General features: G+C 48.3%; 2 protein-coding genes across 2 annotated transcripts; one reads left to right on the top strand and one right to left on the bottom strand.

Annotated features, from left to right (window-relative positions):
* Window positions 1-3,201: 3,201 nt before the first annotated feature.
* Window positions 3,202-14,639, top strand: SLC6A20 (solute carrier family 6 member 20). The gene is made up of 11 exons (XM_052694213.1): window positions 3,202-3,395; window positions 6,218-6,358; window positions 6,914-7,005; window positions 7,454-7,681; window positions 8,573-8,683; window positions 9,120-9,361; window positions 9,596-9,758; window positions 10,352-10,556; window positions 12,208-12,367; window positions 12,702-12,867; window positions 13,523-14,639. Exons 1-11 carry the CDS (start codon window positions 3,275-3,277, stop codon window positions 13,670-13,672), a joined length of 1,779 nt encoding a protein of 592 aa, XP_052550173.1. The 5' UTR covers window positions 3,202-3,274; the 3' UTR covers window positions 13,673-14,639.
* Window positions 14,640-14,752: 113 nt separating this feature from the next.
* On the bottom strand, window positions 14,753-19,077 carry SNRPD1 (small nuclear ribonucleoprotein D1 polypeptide). The gene is made up of 4 exons (XM_052694215.1): window positions 18,877-19,077; window positions 18,230-18,306; window positions 16,452-16,643; window positions 14,753-14,930 (listed from the first exon to the last, which is right to left on the bottom strand). Exons 1-4 carry the CDS (start codon window positions 18,888-18,890, stop codon window positions 14,854-14,856), a joined length of 360 nt encoding a protein of 119 aa, XP_052550175.1. The 5' UTR covers window positions 18,891-19,077; the 3' UTR covers window positions 14,753-14,853.
* Between the last annotated feature and the right edge of the window lie 111 nt (window positions 19,078-19,188).

Below are 19,188 nucleotides of genomic sequence, written 5' to 3' on the forward strand. Positions count from 1 at the left end.
GCGCTGTAACCGTGATGTGAGCGCAGCAGTTGGTCGTTAATAGATGAGCCAGCAGTGCTGCATGCTACCTTCCTAATGAGACACTAATATTGCCCAGTGTTCTTTAACTGTTCGTAAAGTAGTCCTTAATCTGTTTCTCTCTTTTGGATAATATACTGATTTCCTAATGTCATAAAATGAATATCTGTACGTAACACTTAAACTGCAACTGCTTCTCTTTCATTTAATAGGCTGATGTCAGAACAGCTGCAAGTTGTACATTTCCCACATACCTTGCTTTTGGGATGTGCTGCAGAGACGCAGTGATGAGCTGGTGGAGTAATTGCAATCCTGCCATCCTGATCTCTGCTTGGGGAATAACTGTAATCTCTGACTACACAAAAGACAACCAACCTGTGGTTATTGTGGCATACAGGTTCTCAAAGATCTAGAAATCTAGCAGGATGCTTTCTCTCTCCAAAAGAAACATGGAGCTTAGAGTAGTCACTGTGAACAGTATATCCAAGCAGAAAGACACTGGAGCATGTGCTACCACATGTGAGAGCTGCTGCTAGCTTAGCTGTGTACATGCTTGATAGGCTATGGAATGGCTTGGGTTGGAAGGAACCCCAAGGTTCACAAAGTTTAACATCTTGCCACAGACAGGGCCTCCAATTTCCAAATCTGGTACCAGACCCTGTCTGTAGAGACTCCTCTGGTGCTTCTTCATGGTAGTCCTCTAACATGCAGCAGGCAGCGTACTCCACTCAGAATGGAGTGCCTCCAGGAAGGGCAGGTGCTGAACAGCAGGCATGGCCCTCTCCCACATCTTGCTGACAAAGGAAAGCCCACCACAAGAGATAGGACAATATCCCATAGATTTGAAAAAACTAAATGTTGAGTGTAGTTTAATAAAATGCAGACCAGCAGGTAGTAGAATTATCTAGGAACTGTTCTATATCAGACTTCTTTAGCTGCTTCTTTTTACTCCTTCCCTGATTTGTCTCTTTCTGCAATATAATGAAATAAATCTTCTCTCCCAGTCTAGAATCATGGTTTCCTATGACTAGGAACCTATGACTAGGACACCAGGCTCCCTTCTGGTCTGCATTTTAAGGAGCTGGGAGAAGTACTTCTTACTGTACTGGCATTAACAGGTGCAAGCCCGTGGTTGGTACCTTTACCAAGTAAGGTTATTTTACTGTATGAGAAATGGGGTTCTCTTCTCTGTTTATCAGTTTGTGATTCGGTTTACCTGGGGCAGTTTTCATGTTGTCCCACTAGTCCCTGCACTGCTCTGCAGATGAACCCCTATCCTTTCTCACCTCTCCTCCAGACTCCTAACTCTTGAGTCTGTTAGATACAGGGGACGTTGTTAATTGTTCTTTTAACAAACGTCAGCAATTAAATAATAAAAAATTCTTGTGTATCTATTAGAGACCTCTGTCCCTCCAGATAAAGCAAGAGACCTCACCCAACCCAAAGAAGGGAAATGCAAAGAAGATAACATTTTGATTGCATAAGAAATAGCATCTGGGTTATCTGAGGTGCATGTGGAAAGTCCTACAGCAAGATATTGAGCTCTGTTTATAATACTGGCATTCAGGAGAGAAGCAATGATACATTTTGTTGCATTTGAACTTTCTGATCTGGCCTGAGCTGTGCTAAGGGCACCACACCTCTTTGCCTGCACAGCCTTTCATGTCAACTAGTTTGAAATGTAATGGGGAGGAGGGGCAGAGCCAAAGAAATGTTTAACTTGATTGTCCTCATCAGTAGCAGTAATCTATTCACACAAAAGCATCCCAAGTGCTAGCAATGTGCTATTTTTAAGGCTCCCCTTCCTGTGAGTTAGTTATTAAATGCTCTAAGTTATTTATAAGAATCATTTGTAACAAACACCACAGGCAGCGAGGGACATTTTGGTTTTCAATCACTTACAGTAGTTTGCATGGTGTGAGATAGTTAACTGTAGCTGGAGCTTCTCCGTGTGTCCTTCAGTTTAGTGGCTTTCAGCCCTAATTTTTCCCCAGATTTTTCCTTTCAGCAGAATTTGGAGTTACCATGTAATGTATTTCCGGGGTGGGTCATCGCCTTGCACTCTGCAGGCAAGGCAGGCACGTCAGGGATGTTGCACAAGAAGCATCAGCTCCCTCAAACTGTACTGTGGAAAGGCCTGGCAAAGCCAGGCGCTAACCCAGTGACCACCTCAGCACTCAAACACACCATGCAAACTGTTTTCATTCATGTGAGATGCATAAATCTCTCACGGTCACCTTTTGTGGTTGGCCGACAGCAGCCAAGAGGGTGTTACTTGTAAAGTGGAACTAAAAGGGGCCCAGTCCTGCCCTGAAAGGAGACACATCTTTAGACATCTGAAAAGGAAGCTGAGTCCTTGGACTTGTTCAGCCCATTTTTATTGCTGGAGATGCTGCTAGTCGCTTCCTTTGCTGCAGTGCTTGAGCTCAAAGTGTACCTTGGCAGAAGCCCAAGCACACAGGGTTCACCTCCAGGCCTGGCACTTCAGTGCACCTTCTGGCAGCCCAGGGACCTCTTCGGGCCTTCTGCCTCCACAGTGGGCCACATTTTCCCAGTGGCCTCTCTCTGTCTGCTTAAAAAACTGCTTTAAATTAACAGCCCCTTGGAAACATTCATCTGCAGCAGAGGGGTTTGGGCGTGAAGGGAGAAGAGCCTGGGCTGTGGCTCAACCGAGTGCTGGACTAAAGGCTGGAGACCTGCCTGGGTGGCAAGGACACATCTGGGGCTGCTTCCAGATGCCCAATGACCTCCTGAGGACAACGGGCACTTTTAAGTAACAGCCAGCTCTGACAGTCACTGCAACCAGCCCTGATGGTGCAGAAACATCTTCCCCATGTGGATCCGGGCACACAGACATCACACACAGAGAAGGCAGCCATGTGGAGAAGCCTTTTTCACTGTCCCAAACCAAGCTGCAACCCAACCGTTGCTCCCTTCCACTGTCAAGTCAGCACGTGAGCAATGAAAATCCCTGGGCTCGCCTCCTTCCCAGAAATGCCCTTCAAAGCCCAGGCAGCTATTCACCCCAAGTATCAATTTTATAGTGCTGTGTGTGTGTCTATAATCTATTTACCAGCATTCCTACTTCAGTATGTGCCTGTTAATAAGATTAGTAATTAAAAAGCTTGATAGGAATTGGCAAGCATGCCTCTGCCTTGCCCTCCCCTCACAGCCAGGCTGGTGTGGAGGCGGCGCATGGCTGGCAGAGCACCTGTGGGCCGGCAGCAGCAACAGGACGGCTGCCCACCTGCAGGACATGGAGAAGGCCCGGCCGCTGTGGGACAACCCCTTGCAGTTTGTTTTCGCCTGCATCTCTTATGCCGTGGGGCTGGGGAATGTCTGGAGGTTCCCATATTTGTGTCAGATGTACGGTGGAGGTAAGTGCAGTTTGCATTTCTCACTTTCTGCCTCTGGAAGTGTGATGATGAGCTCCAGAGGCGTTTTGTCCTTGCTGACCCCACCAGGGTCCGGAGCAGAGCAGGAGGTCAGGTTTTTCTTCTGCGTGTTTCAGGAGGAAAGTTCCTTGTGATGTGCAAGAAGGGCACAACATACAGCTGGCTCAGACTTTGTCTGCTTTGTTTTATGTGTTCTTTAGCATAAGATGTTCACCTGACCGCTGCTCCCACACAGCACTCACTTCTCAGAAGTACTGTGGAACAGTGGGAAGCCCCACGTTTTGTAAAAGCACAGTGAGAACTGTGGGTCCGTAGGATGTTTATGTATTGCTTTCCTGCCCCCTCGAGCCACTCTGAAGGCACCAGAAATGAGCTCAGAGCCTCACAATTTCTCTGAGAAGTAGCTGGATCAAGTAAGAGGTAGGAAGATGTTCACACTGAGTTGATTGAAGGATCTGTTGTAACATATCAAGGAGCTGTCATTAATGTGTTGTCCTTTATACAAACCTTACTCCGGGAGGTGATAAGTTGTCTGCAAAGCTGCCTTGAATTTGGATGAAAATCCTCAATCAGCAGGAGCTCCTGTGCTAATGCCTCACAGGAAACTTTGAAAATAGGGAATAAATGGGCTCAAAAATGCCCACTCACCATCTTTGAAAGTCCGTCCCTCTCCCAGGTCCAAACAGGAGAAAGATGATATCCAAATCGTATAGCAGCCATGGATGTTGTTCCTTAGAAATTGAAAGTCATTTAATTAGTTAACTGAAAAAAACCACTAACAATCTCTTTTAGTGTATAACTACCTCTGGTTTACTGGCATTTACTGAAGAACTACCTGTGCAGAAACTGTCTGTTTTCATAAGCCATCCCAGTTTTATAGTATTTCCCAAGCTGTATCCGTTGTCAGAGCATTGGACCTATCTTGCACATGCATTAAGCAACATGACCAATATCTGCCTTATTTACTGCTGGTCTGCTTCTGACCTGTTCCTTTCAGGAAAGAAACACACAGGTGTTTCAGTTCTTATTCATTTTGTGCAATGAACGTTGACTCATGGCTTGCTTTCAAATGCAGAGGTGGTGGAATTTGGTTCATGCTGGCTGTTGAGAAGCCAGCTCTGTGCCAGGACCACATCAGAGCTGCCCTGAGGGATTGGGTCAGAAAAACTCAGATAATGCAATGGACAAAACTACAGCAGAAGCAAAATGCTGCTGTTGTCTGAAGCTTTTTTAACCATTGGTTGGCGACCCTGAACACAGCAGGGGCATTGAAACTAGATGATCATTGAGGTCCTTTTCAACCCAGGCTATTCTATGATTCTGTGATTTCTGAGATCAGAAGTGATGGAAGGGCTGGATTCTGGGAAGGGCTTCAAGGGCTTCAAGGCTTTTGGAGAGTAAAGGCTTCATGTCCAACACTGAGTTCTGGCACAACACTCAGGTGCCTGTATGCAATTAAACTGCACGTGATGAGTGCTCCAACAGCTCATCTTGGCAGACACCCTGACAGACAGCAGAACTCAAACACTGACGAGGAGGTTCTGTGGTTTGTCCTTATGTCAATAGTATAGTAGATGGCAAAAATTCTTTGACATGTAACCCAAACTGGAACATTGATCAACCATAGAAAAAGAGTAAATAAAATCAAGTGTTTTCTGACAAGCATGTTTTTCTAAGAGCAGTTTCTCCACTAGTTCTGTCCTCCTGATTAAATTTTCCAGGGGAGCAGCAGTTCTCCTCATTGTTTGTCCAAAACTCCTGACAGCGGGCTTTGCTTCTCCTAATTACTTTCAGTGCCCTCTTAGAAGCATTGAGTGCCCTTCCAGGGGGCCACAAGACTCACACCAAACAAAGCAGTGCTGCAGGAATTCAAGCGCTGGGTATGCCAGGCACCCAGGGATGCTGGCAGCTGCCCCTTGGCCTCCTCTTTGCAGGGAGCACGGCCTGCCCTGTCCGGCCCAACAGATCGATTGCCTCCCTTGTGGCATAGGAAGTTACCTAACAGGCTAACAAAGGCCTTGTTAGCAAAGACAGAGCTGGGCAGTAGGACATTAATTCCGAGAATAAACCGGATTATTGCTCAGTGTTTACTTCCAGTCCTTTGCCTCGGCCACTGCCGGAGCCCATTCTTCTGTGCCACTGCACCAAGCCCATCGTGAAGAATGTTAATGCCACAGATTAAATCCTACATAAGAGATATTTACGTAAATTTTTTGGCACGCTGTAAAAAGAGAACCAGGAAAGGCTTCAGGAAGAAATCCAGGGTTTGACTCAGTCAGCAGCTCTTTCTTGAAGTGAAGGGGAAGGATTTTGTCTTCCCACCAGAAATTCAAGCTGATGGGCATCCTGCCCCTCACCTTCTTCCCTCCTTCTTGCCAGGCTTCAATACATTACTTAAAATTTCCATTCTATGTGGTTATTGCTGTTGCTTTGCTCCCTATCACAGAATGCTGCATGTAGAGCTCTCTTCTACTTGCCTTCATTTGTCTTAGCACATTCAGAGGTCAGCGTAGCATGTTGTTACCTGTTAACAGCTCTGCACATTGCTCCAGCCGTTGATGACCCACAGTTGAACAACAGAAATCCCAGCCCTGCCAAATGCCCATGGAAAATTCCTGGTCCTGGCCAGGACACCTGCTGAAACCCCAAGAGATGTCCCTCAGGCTGTGTCGTGCTCCTGAACAAATGAGGTGCTGGGACAGGAGCCAGCCAGCCACCACCACTAGGGCAACTTGGCTGCTGAGAGGGCAGTGCGGTATTTACAGGCTGGTGGTATGCTGGACACCACCTGTTTTCCTTTGCAGGTGGCTTTTTGATCCCATACGTCATCATGCTGATCGTGGAGGGGATGCCGCTGCTCTACCTGGAGCTGGCAGTGGGGCAGCGCATGCGCAAGGGGAGCATCGGAGCCTGGAAAATAATAAGCCCCTACCTCTGTGGGGTTGGTATGTCCTCTATTTCCATCCTTTGTTTTGTTGCTTTTTTTTTTTTTTTTAAGTACCTAAGGAACACAGATAATTTGTCCTTCATAGATGAAAGCAGACAGGAGATGGGTTTCCAGCAGGCTGGGGGCATTTTCCTCCTCCCTTTCCTAGCACTGGTGCTGAACCTTGCTCGGGCACAGAGGCCTGAGCCCCGCTGCCCTGGGGCAGGCTGCCAGAATGGTGGCAGCCCGAAGATCAGAGCCAAACTCAGCCCCAGGCTGCCCATGCTGAGCATCAGCCCCACAGAGCAGCAGGATGGGGCTTTGGCTTCCTCACTACAGCTTTGTGTTTATCAGAGCTCAGGTCTTCCAACTTTATTAAGACATTATATCACCCCCATGGCCCAAGTGAGCTTGCTTACATGCATGTTTTGTTGTAACAGTAAATTGATTGTTCACTCTCCAGAGTGACTGAAGCATAGAGCTCAGATCAGGCCAGCCCTGACAGGAGGCGGCCATCTTGCCATGACTGGCTTCTGGGCTTCACCACTGACCACACACTCTCTCCCACCTGCAGGCGTTGCCAGTGTGGTCGTCTCCTTCTTCCTCTCCATGTACTACAACGTGATTAATGCCTGGGCTTTCTGGTACCTCTTCCACTCCTTCCAGGTAAGTGGGTGCTGGTGGTGTGGCTTAGCCCCATGGAGGACCCCAAGGGCTTTGCACTGGTACTGGATGGACACTGCTCGGCCCTGGGATAGTCCACGTCACGTGCTCCAGGGCAGGAGTTCAGTCCTCCTAGCTCAGAGCTAGGAGATATGCTTGGCTCCAGCAGAGATGGTCAGAGAGGTTGGTCACGGGGGAGAGGGTCGGTCCCTGGGGAGAAAGTCATCCTTGGAGATGGGGTTTTCTTCAGGAAAGATGATCAGAGAGGCTCAGTCCTCCCTGGGAGAGAGACGGCCATCTCCAGAGGAGAGGTTCAGCCCTTGGAGAGTGAGGCCTCGCTACCAAGGGATGGTGTCAGCACAGGGCCGGGTGGTACAACATGGGGACAGGCACCCCCAAGGGAAAAGCTTCCCTAACTTCTGTTTCCACTGCTGTCCTCTCTCCATTCCAGGACCCACTGCCATGGGCCACCTGCCCCTTGAACAGCAACCGCACGGGGTACGAGGAGGAGTGCGAGAAGACATCTTCCACCCAGTACTTCTGGTACCGACAGACCCTGAACATCTCCCCCTCACTTGAGACCAGCGGGAACCTGCAGTGGGAGCAGGCACTGTGCCTGACACTGGCCTGGCTGGTGGTCTACCTCTGCATCCTCCGTGGCACCGCGTCCACAGGCAAGGTAAGGGGCAGGCACCACCCCTGGTGGTACTGATGGTGGCAGGAGACACCTATTCACAGAATCACAGAATCACAGAATCACCCGGGTTGGAAGGGACCTCAAGGATCATGTAGCTCCAACCCCCCTGCCTAGCAGGGCCACCAAACGTACACATTCAGATCAGGTTGCCCAGGACCCCGTCCAACCTGGCCTTGAACACGTCCAAGGATGGGGCATCCACAACCTCCCTGGGCAGCCCGTTCCAGGGCCTAACTACTCTCCTTGTAAAGAACTTCCCCCTAACATCCAACCTAAATCTTCCCTCCTTCAACTTGGATCCATTTCCCCTAGTCCTGCTGTTGTCAGCCCTTCTGAAGAGTTTACTCCCCTCCTGGGTGTAGGTTCCCTTCAGGTATTGATAGGCTGCAATGAGGTCACCCCGCAGCCTTCTCTTCTCCAGGCTGAACAAGCCCAACTCCCTCAGCCTGTCCTCATAGGGGAGGTGCTCCAGCCCCCTGATCATCTTAGTCGCATTCCTCAGGCTTTGCAAGAGAAAAAGAGAAAAAGAGGTCTACTTGGTCTTTTTGCTTTCTTTTTATCTGCAGCAAAAGTTAGGAGGAGGGGGAGGAAAGAAATGTCCTAAGAGCCTTCACTAAGAACAGGGCTGAGTGCTGTAATCCACAAATCGCATTAGAAAAGCACAGAAGCCCAAGAGACTGCTGACTAAGAGTAACCTCTGAAACTTGCGGGTTTGTGGGCAAAAATGACCCCAATAAAATAGCAAAGATGTACTGACAATGCATAGCAATGGAAGGGGTGCCTCAGTGCAAGAAAGAGGGCAGTACAGATAACAAATACAATAATAGCAGTTCTTCATGTGCACTACTGAGATGTTCCCCTTCCTTCCCATAGGTCGTCTATGTCACAGCCTCCTTGCCATACTGTGTTCTCATCATATACCTCATCAGAGGACTGACACTTCACGGAGCTGTCAACGGGTTGATATACATGTTTACTCCAAAGGTATGGAAAAACAGCACTGAACTTTTAGCTAAATGTTATTGGTGACTGAATGTGTAAGTTTTCAAAAGGTGGCAATGCTGCCTTTCTTCTTCACAGAGTTTTTCCATTGGTAGCCCTGGTGAGATGTCTCAAAGTCCCCAGCAGTGAGCTGCTGGCGGCTTCCCTACCACATCGCCCACTCCTCTTTGCTTTCCTGCAGAGAAGGATGCCCTCTAACGCCACTTGCAGTGTACTGCTTCCAAACTGTGCAGTAAACCTGCTAGAACTACGGCCCTGAGTTAAAAGGGGTGTGCAAAGGGACCCAAGCCAGTTCCCTTCACTCCTGGGTGTGGGCGTAACTTCATCAAGGTCGCTGTCCCGGTCCCCGTCCCTGCAGTCTCCAAGAGGCGGTACAGTGTGCAGCCTCACAGCCCCATCCTCCTGTCTGGTTTTGCAGCTGGAGCAGCTGTCAAACCCCAAAACGTGGATCAGCGCCGCCACACAGATCTTCTTCTCACTGGGTCTGGGCTTTGGCAGCCTCATTGCCTTTGCCAGCTACAATGACCCAAGCAACAACTGTGAGCGGCACGCCATCATCGTCTCCCTCATCAACAGCACCACGTCCATATTCGCCAGCATCGTGACTTTCTCCATCTATGGCTTCAAGGCGACATTTAACTATGAAAGCTGCATAAACAAGTAAGAGCTGGGTATTTTGTTTACTTCTTTGCCACCAGAAGCTATTCCTTGCAAATTAAAGAGGAGGTGAACAACAGCATGCAGCACCAGGTCTAGGACTGCTCTAGTAAAGGTGATGATGCTGTTTGGACTGGGCTGTCCCCAGGCAGCACTCCCCAACCTCCTTCCCTCACTTGGCCCTGGCAGCTCCATCTCCACCTGCAATGGGCACTAAATCTATGCCATCCACCACAGGGTGATCCTGCTGCTGATGAATACTTTCGATCTGGAGGAAGGCTCCTTGACAGCAGACAACCTTAGTGAGATGAAGGACTACCTCATGGCTGCCCACCCACAGGAGTATGCCCAGTTGTCGCCCCAGCTGAAAAACTGCAGCTTAGAAGCTGAGTTAGACACGGTAAGAATCACAGAATAATTAAGGCTGAAAAAGACCTCTCAGACCACCTAGCACAACCACCAACCCACCCCCACCATGTCCACTGACCACATCCCTCAGTGCCACATCCCCATGGTTCTTGAAGACCTCCAGGGACAGTGACTGCATCACCTCCCTTAGAAGAAATGTTTTGTAATATCCAACCAGAGCCTCCCTTGGTGCAACTTGAGGACATTCCCTCTCATCCTATTGCTGTTACCTGGGAGAAGAGGCTAATCCCCACCTCACCACAGCCTCCTTTCAGGCAGCTGTAGAGAGTGATTAGGTCTCCCCTGAGAGACCTCTCTTTCAGAGGTACACTGCTGGCTCATGTGCAGCCAGCTGTCCACTAACAGTTCCTGGTCCTTTTCCTCCATTCAGCTTTCCAAAGGGGCTGCTTTGCATTTTGTCTGGGCTTCAGTCCCCCCTTGCTTGGCACATTCTGCATCCCTGGAGTGTCAAATTGAAAGGCACTACAAGGAATTTGACTTCCCTCCCCAGTGAAATTATTCCTTACCATAAGCTTATAGGTAGCCAAGCCCCCAACTCACTCACTGTCTCCTTCCTGTTGGCAGGCTGTCCAAGGAACTGGGCTGGCATTCATTGTCTACTCAGAAGCCATCAAAAACATGGAGGTGTCTCAGCTGTACTCTGTGCTCTACTTTGCCATGCTGCTCATGCTGGGCATTGGCAGCATGCTGGGCAACATCGCCGCCATCCTTACGCCCCTGACTGACAGCAAGGCCATCACCTCACGCTTCTCTAAGGAAGTGATCTCTGGTAAGTGCCTGCAGTGCGGTACCCTTGGCCACACAGGGAGAGCAGGCATGCATAGCATGGTGTCCCTCAGCATCCCTCTGTCCTCGAGAAGAGAAAGGCGTGGAATCACAGAATTGTTAAGGTTGGAATAGACCTCTAAGATCAAGTCCAACTGTCAACCCATCATCTCCATGCCCATTAACCATGTCCCTCAGTGCCACATCCACACGGTTCTTGAACACCTCCAGGGATGTGACAACCAGCTCCCTGGGCAGCCTGTGCCACTGCTCACTGCTCTCTGAAGAGACTTTTCCTAATATCCAACTGGAATCCAAGTGCAGGACCAAGCACTTGGTCTTGCTGAAGCTCATGCATTTGGCTTCAGCCTATTGATCCATTCTGTCCAGACCCCTCTATAGGGCCTTTCTACCCTCAGAGAGATCAACACTTCCTCCCAACTTGGTGTCATCTGCAAACTTACTAAGGATGCACTCAATCCCCTCATCCAGATAATCAATAAAGATATTAAATCAGTCCAGCCCCAGTACTGACCATTGGAGAACACCGCTCATTGTGTCACCGGCTGGATTTAACTCCACTCACCAGCATCCAGCTGGGCTGCCAGCTTCTGCAGGAGAATGCTGAGGACAGTTACAGCCTGTACTAAAATTTAGGTAAATTACATCCACAGCTCTTCCTCAACCAATGGTCATCCAGTCATAGAAGGAGATGAGGCTGGTGTCAGGCAAGACCTGCCTCTTGTGAACCCATGTTGGCTAGGCCTGGTTCGCTGGCTGTCCCACACATGCTGCATGATTGCATTGCTCAAAGGGCCAGGAGAAAGGCCAGGAGATGTGTAGCAAGTGGCTCAGCAGTTTTGCATTCGTCACCAGCATCCCTAGATGTGAAACAGTGGTCAAAAGCAGTAGATGCTCCCAATCAAGCATCAGATTTAAGAACTGTTTTACCACTGTTAACTGTCAACCAGAATTAGGAGTGCTCCACACAGACAAAAGAGTGCGGGGGGAAGCATTTAAAATCCATGTTTTCATCAGGCAGAGAAGAGGGATGAGTGCAAATAGCTCAGTAATACACACCATGCCCAGAAGCTGCAGTAGCTCACAGCTGAAGAGCCCAGCAGGAACAAGGGGCTTGCCAAGGCCATGACTAGCACCCAGTTTTCCTCACTCAGTGGTGAGGGTGTGCTGCAACTGTGCAGTAGATTGGCAAATAAAGGATACAGCAGGGCATTTACAAACACGCACATGGGCCATACCTTTGTCAGAGGGCAAAAACTTGCCTCTCTTTTGCAACCCATGGCACTTTGAGATCTGTATCAAGAGCAAAGAACCACCGAACGGCTTGGGTTGGAAGAGACATCAAGGATCTAGTTCCAGCCCCCCTGTCACAGGCAGGGCCACCAACCTCCAGCTCTGATACTAGACCAGGCTGCCCAGGGCCTCATGCAACCTCATCTTAAACACCTCCAGGGATGGTGTTCATGCCTTTTGTGCTGCCATGTTGCTAAGTACTGAAATACAGGCCTGATATATATAGGAAGTCATTCAGGCTTTCTCCAGCCCCTGCAGCAGCAGGCACGCCCATGATAAATACCCCCTCACGTGGTTTGATTTCCAGGTACGAGGGCAGGGTCTCTGTTTTATCCACACAGGTTTTGTGTGTTTCATCAACTGCATCATCGGCCTCATATTCACCATGGAGGCTGGGAACTACTGGTTTGACATATTCAATGACTACGCAGCCACCCTCTCGCTGCTGCTCATTGTGCTGGTAGAAACCATTGCTGTGTGCTACATCTACGGGCTAAGAAGGTAACAGCTCAACACCTCCTTTTTTCTCATAGCCTGAGCCAGGTGCAATGGCTGCAGGCCAGCACTAGAAACACCACCTAGGGCTGCTTTTTTCCTGCTAAGTTCTGCGCCCAGCAAGGTGATGGGGCCCCTTCATTCCAACCTCACTCTCTAAGCCGCATGAAGCAGTTTTTCAGGCAACAGTTCTTTGCTCATTACCCCTCCTGGCCAAGTGTGCTCTCCACTCCCTCTGCTCGCATTTTCTTCTGTAGGTGCTTCTGAAGTGACACGGATGAGGGTGTGGATTGAACTACGCAGGAATGTGTTGTGTTTTTGTTTCTGTTTTTAAACACAGATTTGAGAAAGATCTTCACACGATGATTGGACGCAAGCTAAACTGGTACTGGAAAACAATGTGGGCTTTTGCTAGCCCTTTGCTCATTATAAGCCTGTTTATATTTTACCTCACGGACTATATCCTCACAGGAACCCTTCAGTACCAAGCGTGGGATAGCACACAGGTAACACAATTGCTTTGTTTTGAAACAAACAAACAAAAACACTTCCATTAATTCCCTCAAGACCAGAATATCAACTTAAAAAATACACATTAAATACAATAATAATAATAATAAAAAGATAGTTTAACTGAACAAAGCTGCTGCTGGCTTTCACAAGCTAAAAGCTTTCAAGATTGGCATAAACGTTTTTCTTCACGGCCAAAACACATTTCAAGAATGCTTAACTGTGTATTTATTCCAAAGGAATGACTACTGGGTAAGCAATTGGCTCATAACCTTCTGTGGAAATGTTCCTAGCAGCCAGAAACAAATTAGGAACTTTTGGAGCCTGCAGAGGGCCTGCCCTGCTGACCGAGTGTCAGCGTGAGCCCACAGGCCCAGGAGCAGAACGAAGGCACATGTCCACATGGAGCCACCTCATTAAGAGAAGCAAATCAAAGCCAAAAATCACACATAACAGCTACAGCAGCTCTGTTCTCGTTAGCAGTTTTAAGGCTGTGAGGTAGGACAAAGAAGAGTGGTGAGGATACTCATGAGCAGTTCCGCCTCGGGCAGCAGTGCCTTTGCTTCTCTGCTGGCCCATTTAAATAAACACATGGCCAGACTGATTTGGGATGTAGCAAACCAGACCCAACGCTGCTTCTCTCTCTTGTAGGGGCAGCTGGTGACAAGGGACTACCCCAGCTATGCCCTGGCAGTGATAGGGCTGTTGGTGGCCTCATCCACCATGTGCATACCCCTGGGGGCACTCCTAACTTTCGTAAGGAAGAGACTGAAGAGGGAAAGAGTCTCCACTGTTGCATGAACACAGAGAACTGGATTGGGAAAGACCTCACCCGCACCACCAGTGACCGGGCACTTCTGGAAGCCAGCAGCAACCATTACTTGTAGCAGCTACTTAGAGATTGGAGTATCTTGGTGCTATATTTACCAAAAAGTGCTCTTGGGAGGTCCCTCAGTGGTTCAGAAAACAAGCTCTCCTGTAACAAGACGAAGCTTTAATATGGCCTCTGTAAGAGGGGGAGAAGCAAAACAGCAGCTCACAAACGCTCTAGCTAGCACGAATTAACCAATGCCATCTATTAGGCGATTCTTCCCCTCTCTGCTGTAGCACTGCCTATCTGGAAACAGGAGCAACCAAGCAGGCACGTTCCGGCACTGAAGTACAGGCACACATCCCTACCGCTTCAGAAAGCCAACACTTCACCACGTGTATTATATCCATGTTCAGCAACGCAGTTTATATCCAAGCTGCAGAAGATGTTGTCTCCAGAAGTAAACTTCCAATTCCAGTGCGCAGTTCTGCCCTGTGCTGTACATTTTGCTAGGGATGCACTGAACAAAGTGCCTGTAATTAATAAGCTGCCCTATGAGCCAACCAACACCCAGTATACCATACAACTAGCTTTGACAAAGGTCATATCCAAGTGTACTTTAATTTTAATCATGAGATGCAACAGTCCAGCAGTTCCACAGAACTGTTTCATTTGCTCGTGTTAATGTTCTATAGAAGTACCATGCTTAAATTTTAAGCATCGTGTAGCAGAAATCAGTAAAATTTTATCTATGAACTTGCAAAGAGGTCAATGAAGAACACAAGAGACACGCTCATGGACACAGGTTCTAAATGCAGTGCCTTGATTACATAACCATTAGAAGATGGCAAGTGCCTTATAAAAGAGGGATTTTGTTTCAAACGTTTTCAGAGTGCATCAACACAAGTCTATCTCTATGGGGCAAAGAGCAGGAGGTCATTTCACAGCCTTCAGGGATGGATGAAATCTTGAAAGTCATAATCAACACCGACAGGATACGCTTAGTCTGCAGCAGCCTCTAGAAATGCATGCCTCCTTCCCATACTGAACTAACAAAGGAAAGACACCCGTTTCACTTTTCAGTTTATTAAAAATGGATACCATAAACAAGACCTGTACAAAAAAAAATCCAAAGTCGCCCAGCATTTGGTAACATGTTGCATGTGAGAAGTTATCGTCTTGGGCCTCCTCTTCCTCTTCCGCGGCCCCGGCCTCTTCCGCGGCCTCGGCCACGGCCTCTTCCAGCAACTGAGCAAATAAAACAGGAAAGACAAAGCAAGTGAGATCTTGGAATACTTTAATTTATATCAGAACATTCTGCTGCAAGCACGAACAACCTAACATCTCATCACATGGAAGCAGTAAGTAAGATATTAAACCTGTTAATTCCCAGAATGTCTTAAGACAGCATTGTCATCTTTTGTGTTAGGTGTTCCAGTGCCCAGCTGCCATGGGCTACTGTCTGTCTCTGACTTGGCTGCAGACAACAAGGAGCTGAAACATCACTGCTTCCAAATACTGTGGGAAGTCTGACAATTTCTCTTCTCTGCTTGATAAAACCTTGTTCTTCAGGAATCAGAAAAAGAAATTGCAACATTTTGCTGCACAGAGTATTTTAGTTATTACCCATCTCCCTAGAAAGGTGTTTTTTCTTCTTTTTTTTTTTTTTGCCACAGCTCACACCATTTCATTAAGTACAATGTTTAAGAAAAGCATGCTCTAAGATTTCCAAGCCCCTTCTCCCAGGTTGCAGCAGACTAAAAGGCAGCATTTCTAAAGGGACCCAGCATCAGACAGCCCATTCTGTTTCCAGAAATGCCCGTGCCAGTTTCAGACATGATTCCCAGCCCACTGCTTCTCAGTGCTGCCATGTCGTGACACACAGAAGGAAGACAGAACCACAGAATGATTCAGCCTGAAGGAAATGCTGGAGGTTCTACGGTCCAGATGATGGTAACGTCATTTTAGCCTATGATATACACACCCAAGGGCTCCTTATTCCATTTTATTAATGTAAGAAGATTAATTATGATGCATTTTTGAAGCATCAAAGACTGCAGGTCCGTATACTTAGGCATAAATTACAGGAGAAACGGCAAGCAGTTACTTCAGAGCACAATTACCTTTAACTTATTTCTTGAAAGATACACTGATTAACACTGTTGGGCAAAACTTTTACTGCCTGAGGACATATACAAACTTCCTGGAGTTTACTGGATATTGTTAGCGGCGTAGAATAAAAACAGAAGCATTCCCTACTCGGTTAGGCTTCTAAGGAAAAGAAGGAACATAGCCTCAGCTCCTTCTGCATTCTGAAGCCCCTCCAACTCAGATCTCCAGCAGATTATTTGTATCCACTTCCACATGGGATTTCAGTTCAGCACCACTCCTGAGGCTATTCTATACTTTCTTATTAGGCTAAATATGAAGTTACCCACAGAACCAGGGAAGCTGAGCAGACATTTTGAAAACAGGAACTGTACATCTCATTGGTGTTACCTCTGAGAACGTGACAGGTTAAGATTTACTTGCATTTGAAGACATTTACATGTTGAAACAGATGCATGAGAAGCCATATAAATAACTTCTCATGAAAGGAAACTACAGACATAAAGAAGGCAGGCAAGGCAGAGCGAGTGAGTTCAGTACAAACCCTCAGAGATGAAAGCAGTACAGAAATTAAGATATTCCAATCATACGCCTTCAGACTGAGAGCACGAAAACAAAGACAAGGCAAAACAAGCAGAGATTGGGAAATCATGCACTGACCTGCTTCTCTTTTCTTGGACTTGACTTTTGGTTCAACATCCACGAGCAAGGTGTCCAGGGGCAAACTGTCTGGCAGAATGAAGTATCGGATGTTATTCCCCCGAATGCTCAGCGTCTCCAGCTGTACAGGCTCCCTGTTCTTCAGTGTCATTTTCACAGCCTTGAGATGAGTATTCATACTGACATCCACTCCTGAAATGGCAGAAGTTCGATTTCAGAGAGTGAAAACACACTGGATGACTCCTCTCTGGCTATTATTAACTGTGCACACGCTTCAAGACTTTGCTAACACGCACTTCTGGATCTGTGCCATTCGTTAATTAATCCCCTAACTGGAAGGAGAAACTACATCTTTTTTTCTCTGTTAAGTTATGCTGATTTATCAGCTGCTGCCCTCAACTCTTCACTGATATATTTCCAATGGAAGAGCCACTTGCTACCAGCTGTAGGGATCTGTTCCTAGGTCTTAGTCACAGCAACACTGTGCACGCTTAGAATGATTCCTCTGGACAGCAAATAAACTGCCACTTATTACAAAAGCATAACAATTGTCTTTTTTACTCCTTTAAAAAGAAGGAAAACAAACTTTTGAGTAGGAAAAAACCACTGCATTTCCTTGTTAAGTTCAACCAATATTTTCTGATCAAATACACCTAATATCAGCATGAGAAGCACCAACTGCAGGTGGCACTGCAGCTGCAAACATGCTTTGTGCACCCATGTACAGGGATGACTGTCATTTTAGAGCCAGAGATGACACTGTAAGGTCGTAGAGGTTCTTAGCACAGCATGAGAGAGACTTTGCTCAACAACAAAGGCAGCCAGAACACCAGGGTAGGAGACACACAGACTGCTGCCATCAGAGACAGGTTCTAACAAAGCTGATGGATCTGGCTGCAAAATGACACGCTTTTAACCCTACCACATCTCAGTAGATTGCTGCTGGCCAATAAGAGCACCTAAGCAATCCCCTGCAATACAACTTTGTCATGTTATGTTATTTTTAATAAATCTTTATTATTAGGTGGTTTTTGGGTATTTTTTTAAAGATAGAGACCAGCAACAAGACTGAGCACAGTCATCATACATCACAGGCTTTGCTTTACTGAGTACTGCACATCTTGATGTCTTTTGAGCAACTCTAGAATGAGTATTCTTGGAACACTATCAGCCTCTAATCTTTCTAAAGCAAACAACATCTGCACATTTTTCTGTGCATGAGAAGCAAATAATCAGCTAAAAAGGCTTTTCTCAAAGCCTTCAGCTCAGGGAGGAGTACCGTCACTGTGCAGACCTGCATAAGAGGAGCATTTCCCTACACAGACACACACAGACCTGTTTGCAGGACAGGCCTTAGGCTACTGCAGGAGACCTGGATCTCTTTAACTACACGTTCTGAAGCCAATTTAATGAAACCAATGTGTGCACGTAGAAATGTGTGTTTCCATACCTTAAGCAGAGTAAAAACATCCTCCTCAAAACCAACTTTCAAGCTTGCAGATTTAAAATCTTGCCCATCTCAAAGCCATAACCACATTCATCATTTACTATTATCTGATTGGACCTTCAAGTTCCAGCCCCAAGATGTACTGAAACATCTTACAAACACGTAGGCTGTATGCCCACTGCCCTCTGATACAGCACTAACGCTGCCTCACCAGTGCCTGCATGCTGTTGCCATAATTTCAGGTTACCACGCTTACACCAGCAGCGCCAGCACTGGTCTCCTTTACCCCACACAGTTCTGGTCAGACTGTGGGGCTGCTGGCACACCATACCTGTGATGGTGCCATGCACCTGTGTCCCGTTCTTCAGCTCGATGGTCACAGTCTCGTGACTCAGCTTCATCAGAAACCTAGGAATTAAGCATAGGGTGTTCATTATCACACTAAGCCTTACCCCTATCCAACCACATGCTGCTACAGAGAACTGATATGCACCGAACGCTGCACTCTAAGGCAAACGTTCCCAACTGCCGTCAATTCCACTGAAGGAGCTCATCGGCAAAGCCAAAGCCTCAGACGGCGCCTACTGCCAGGGGCAAGGAAGGCGGCACAGGGCTCAGGCAGTGCTGGGCGTTCAGACACAGGGTTTGGGTTTCGGGCGCCCTGAAAGTTGTGAGTTGTGCATCCCTCGTGCATCCCTTCCAACTCGGGATACTCCGCGACTCCATGGGCTCAGAGCCGCGCTAAGGAGAAGCCATTTTAGAAGTCAGTACCGCGTGAAGGCGCTTCTACCCGGCTCCGCCCCCAGCCGCACGGAGGGGTTTCCCGGGCACCCCGCTCTGCAGGCCCGGCCGCCCGCCGCAGAGCCCACAGGGGCACCGAGGCCCCGCTAGGCCGGGCGGCCCGACGGTGGGGAAAGGGCGGGCTGCGCGCGCGGGCTCCCCGCCGCCTCTCTCCGCGATCCGCCTCCATCCGCTCACCTGACGAGCTTCATAGCGCCGGCGGCAAGGCGCGGGGGCCGCGGGGCCTTCGGCGGGCAGCGGCGGCCGCCCCTGGGGGCGCGGAGAGCCCTCGGCGGGAGCGCCGCGAGCGCGAGCGGAGAGGAACGGGGCCTCCGACGAGCAGACCGCGCCCCAGCAGCTCTAGCGGCCGCCACCGGCTGCGATCAATGGGCGGAAGCGGCGCGGCGGAAGGGGCGGGCCGCAGCGCGCCTGCGCGGGGCTGAGGGCGGGCGGGCGGGCCTGTACTGCCGCCATTTTGGAACTGTGAGGTGAAGAGATTATACGGGTCTA

Source organism: Tympanuchus pallidicinctus, unplaced genomic scaffold (genome assembly GCF_026119805.1).
Source record: "Tympanuchus pallidicinctus isolate F22 unplaced genomic scaffold, pur_lepc_1.0 scaffold3, whole genome shotgun sequence".
NCBI lineage: Eukaryota > Metazoa > Chordata > Aves > Galliformes > Phasianidae > Tympanuchus > Tympanuchus pallidicinctus.

Coding starts and splice junctions, on each gene's coding strand:
- SNRPD1 (XM_052694215.1), bottom strand. Junction 16,644..18,229: donor GGTGCATGGCACCATCACAG/GTATGGTGTGCC, acceptor CTGCCATTTCAG/GAGTGGATGTCAGTATGAAT. Junction 14,931..16,451: donor GTCCAAGAAAAGAGAAGCAG/GTCAGTGCATGA, acceptor TTATTTGCTCAG/TTGCTGGAAGAGGCCGTGGC.
- SLC6A20 (XM_052694213.1), top strand. CDS start 3,275: ATGGAGAAGGCCCGGCCGCTGTGGGACAACCCCTTGCAGTTTGTTTTC. Junction 3,396..6,217: donor GTGTCAGATGTACGGTGGAG/GTAAGTGCAGTT, acceptor TTTCCTTTGCAG/GTGGCTTTTTGATCCCATAC. Junction 12,868..13,522: donor AAGCGTGGGATAGCACACAG/GTAACACAATTG, acceptor TCTCTCTTGTAG/GGGCAGCTGGTGACAAGGGA.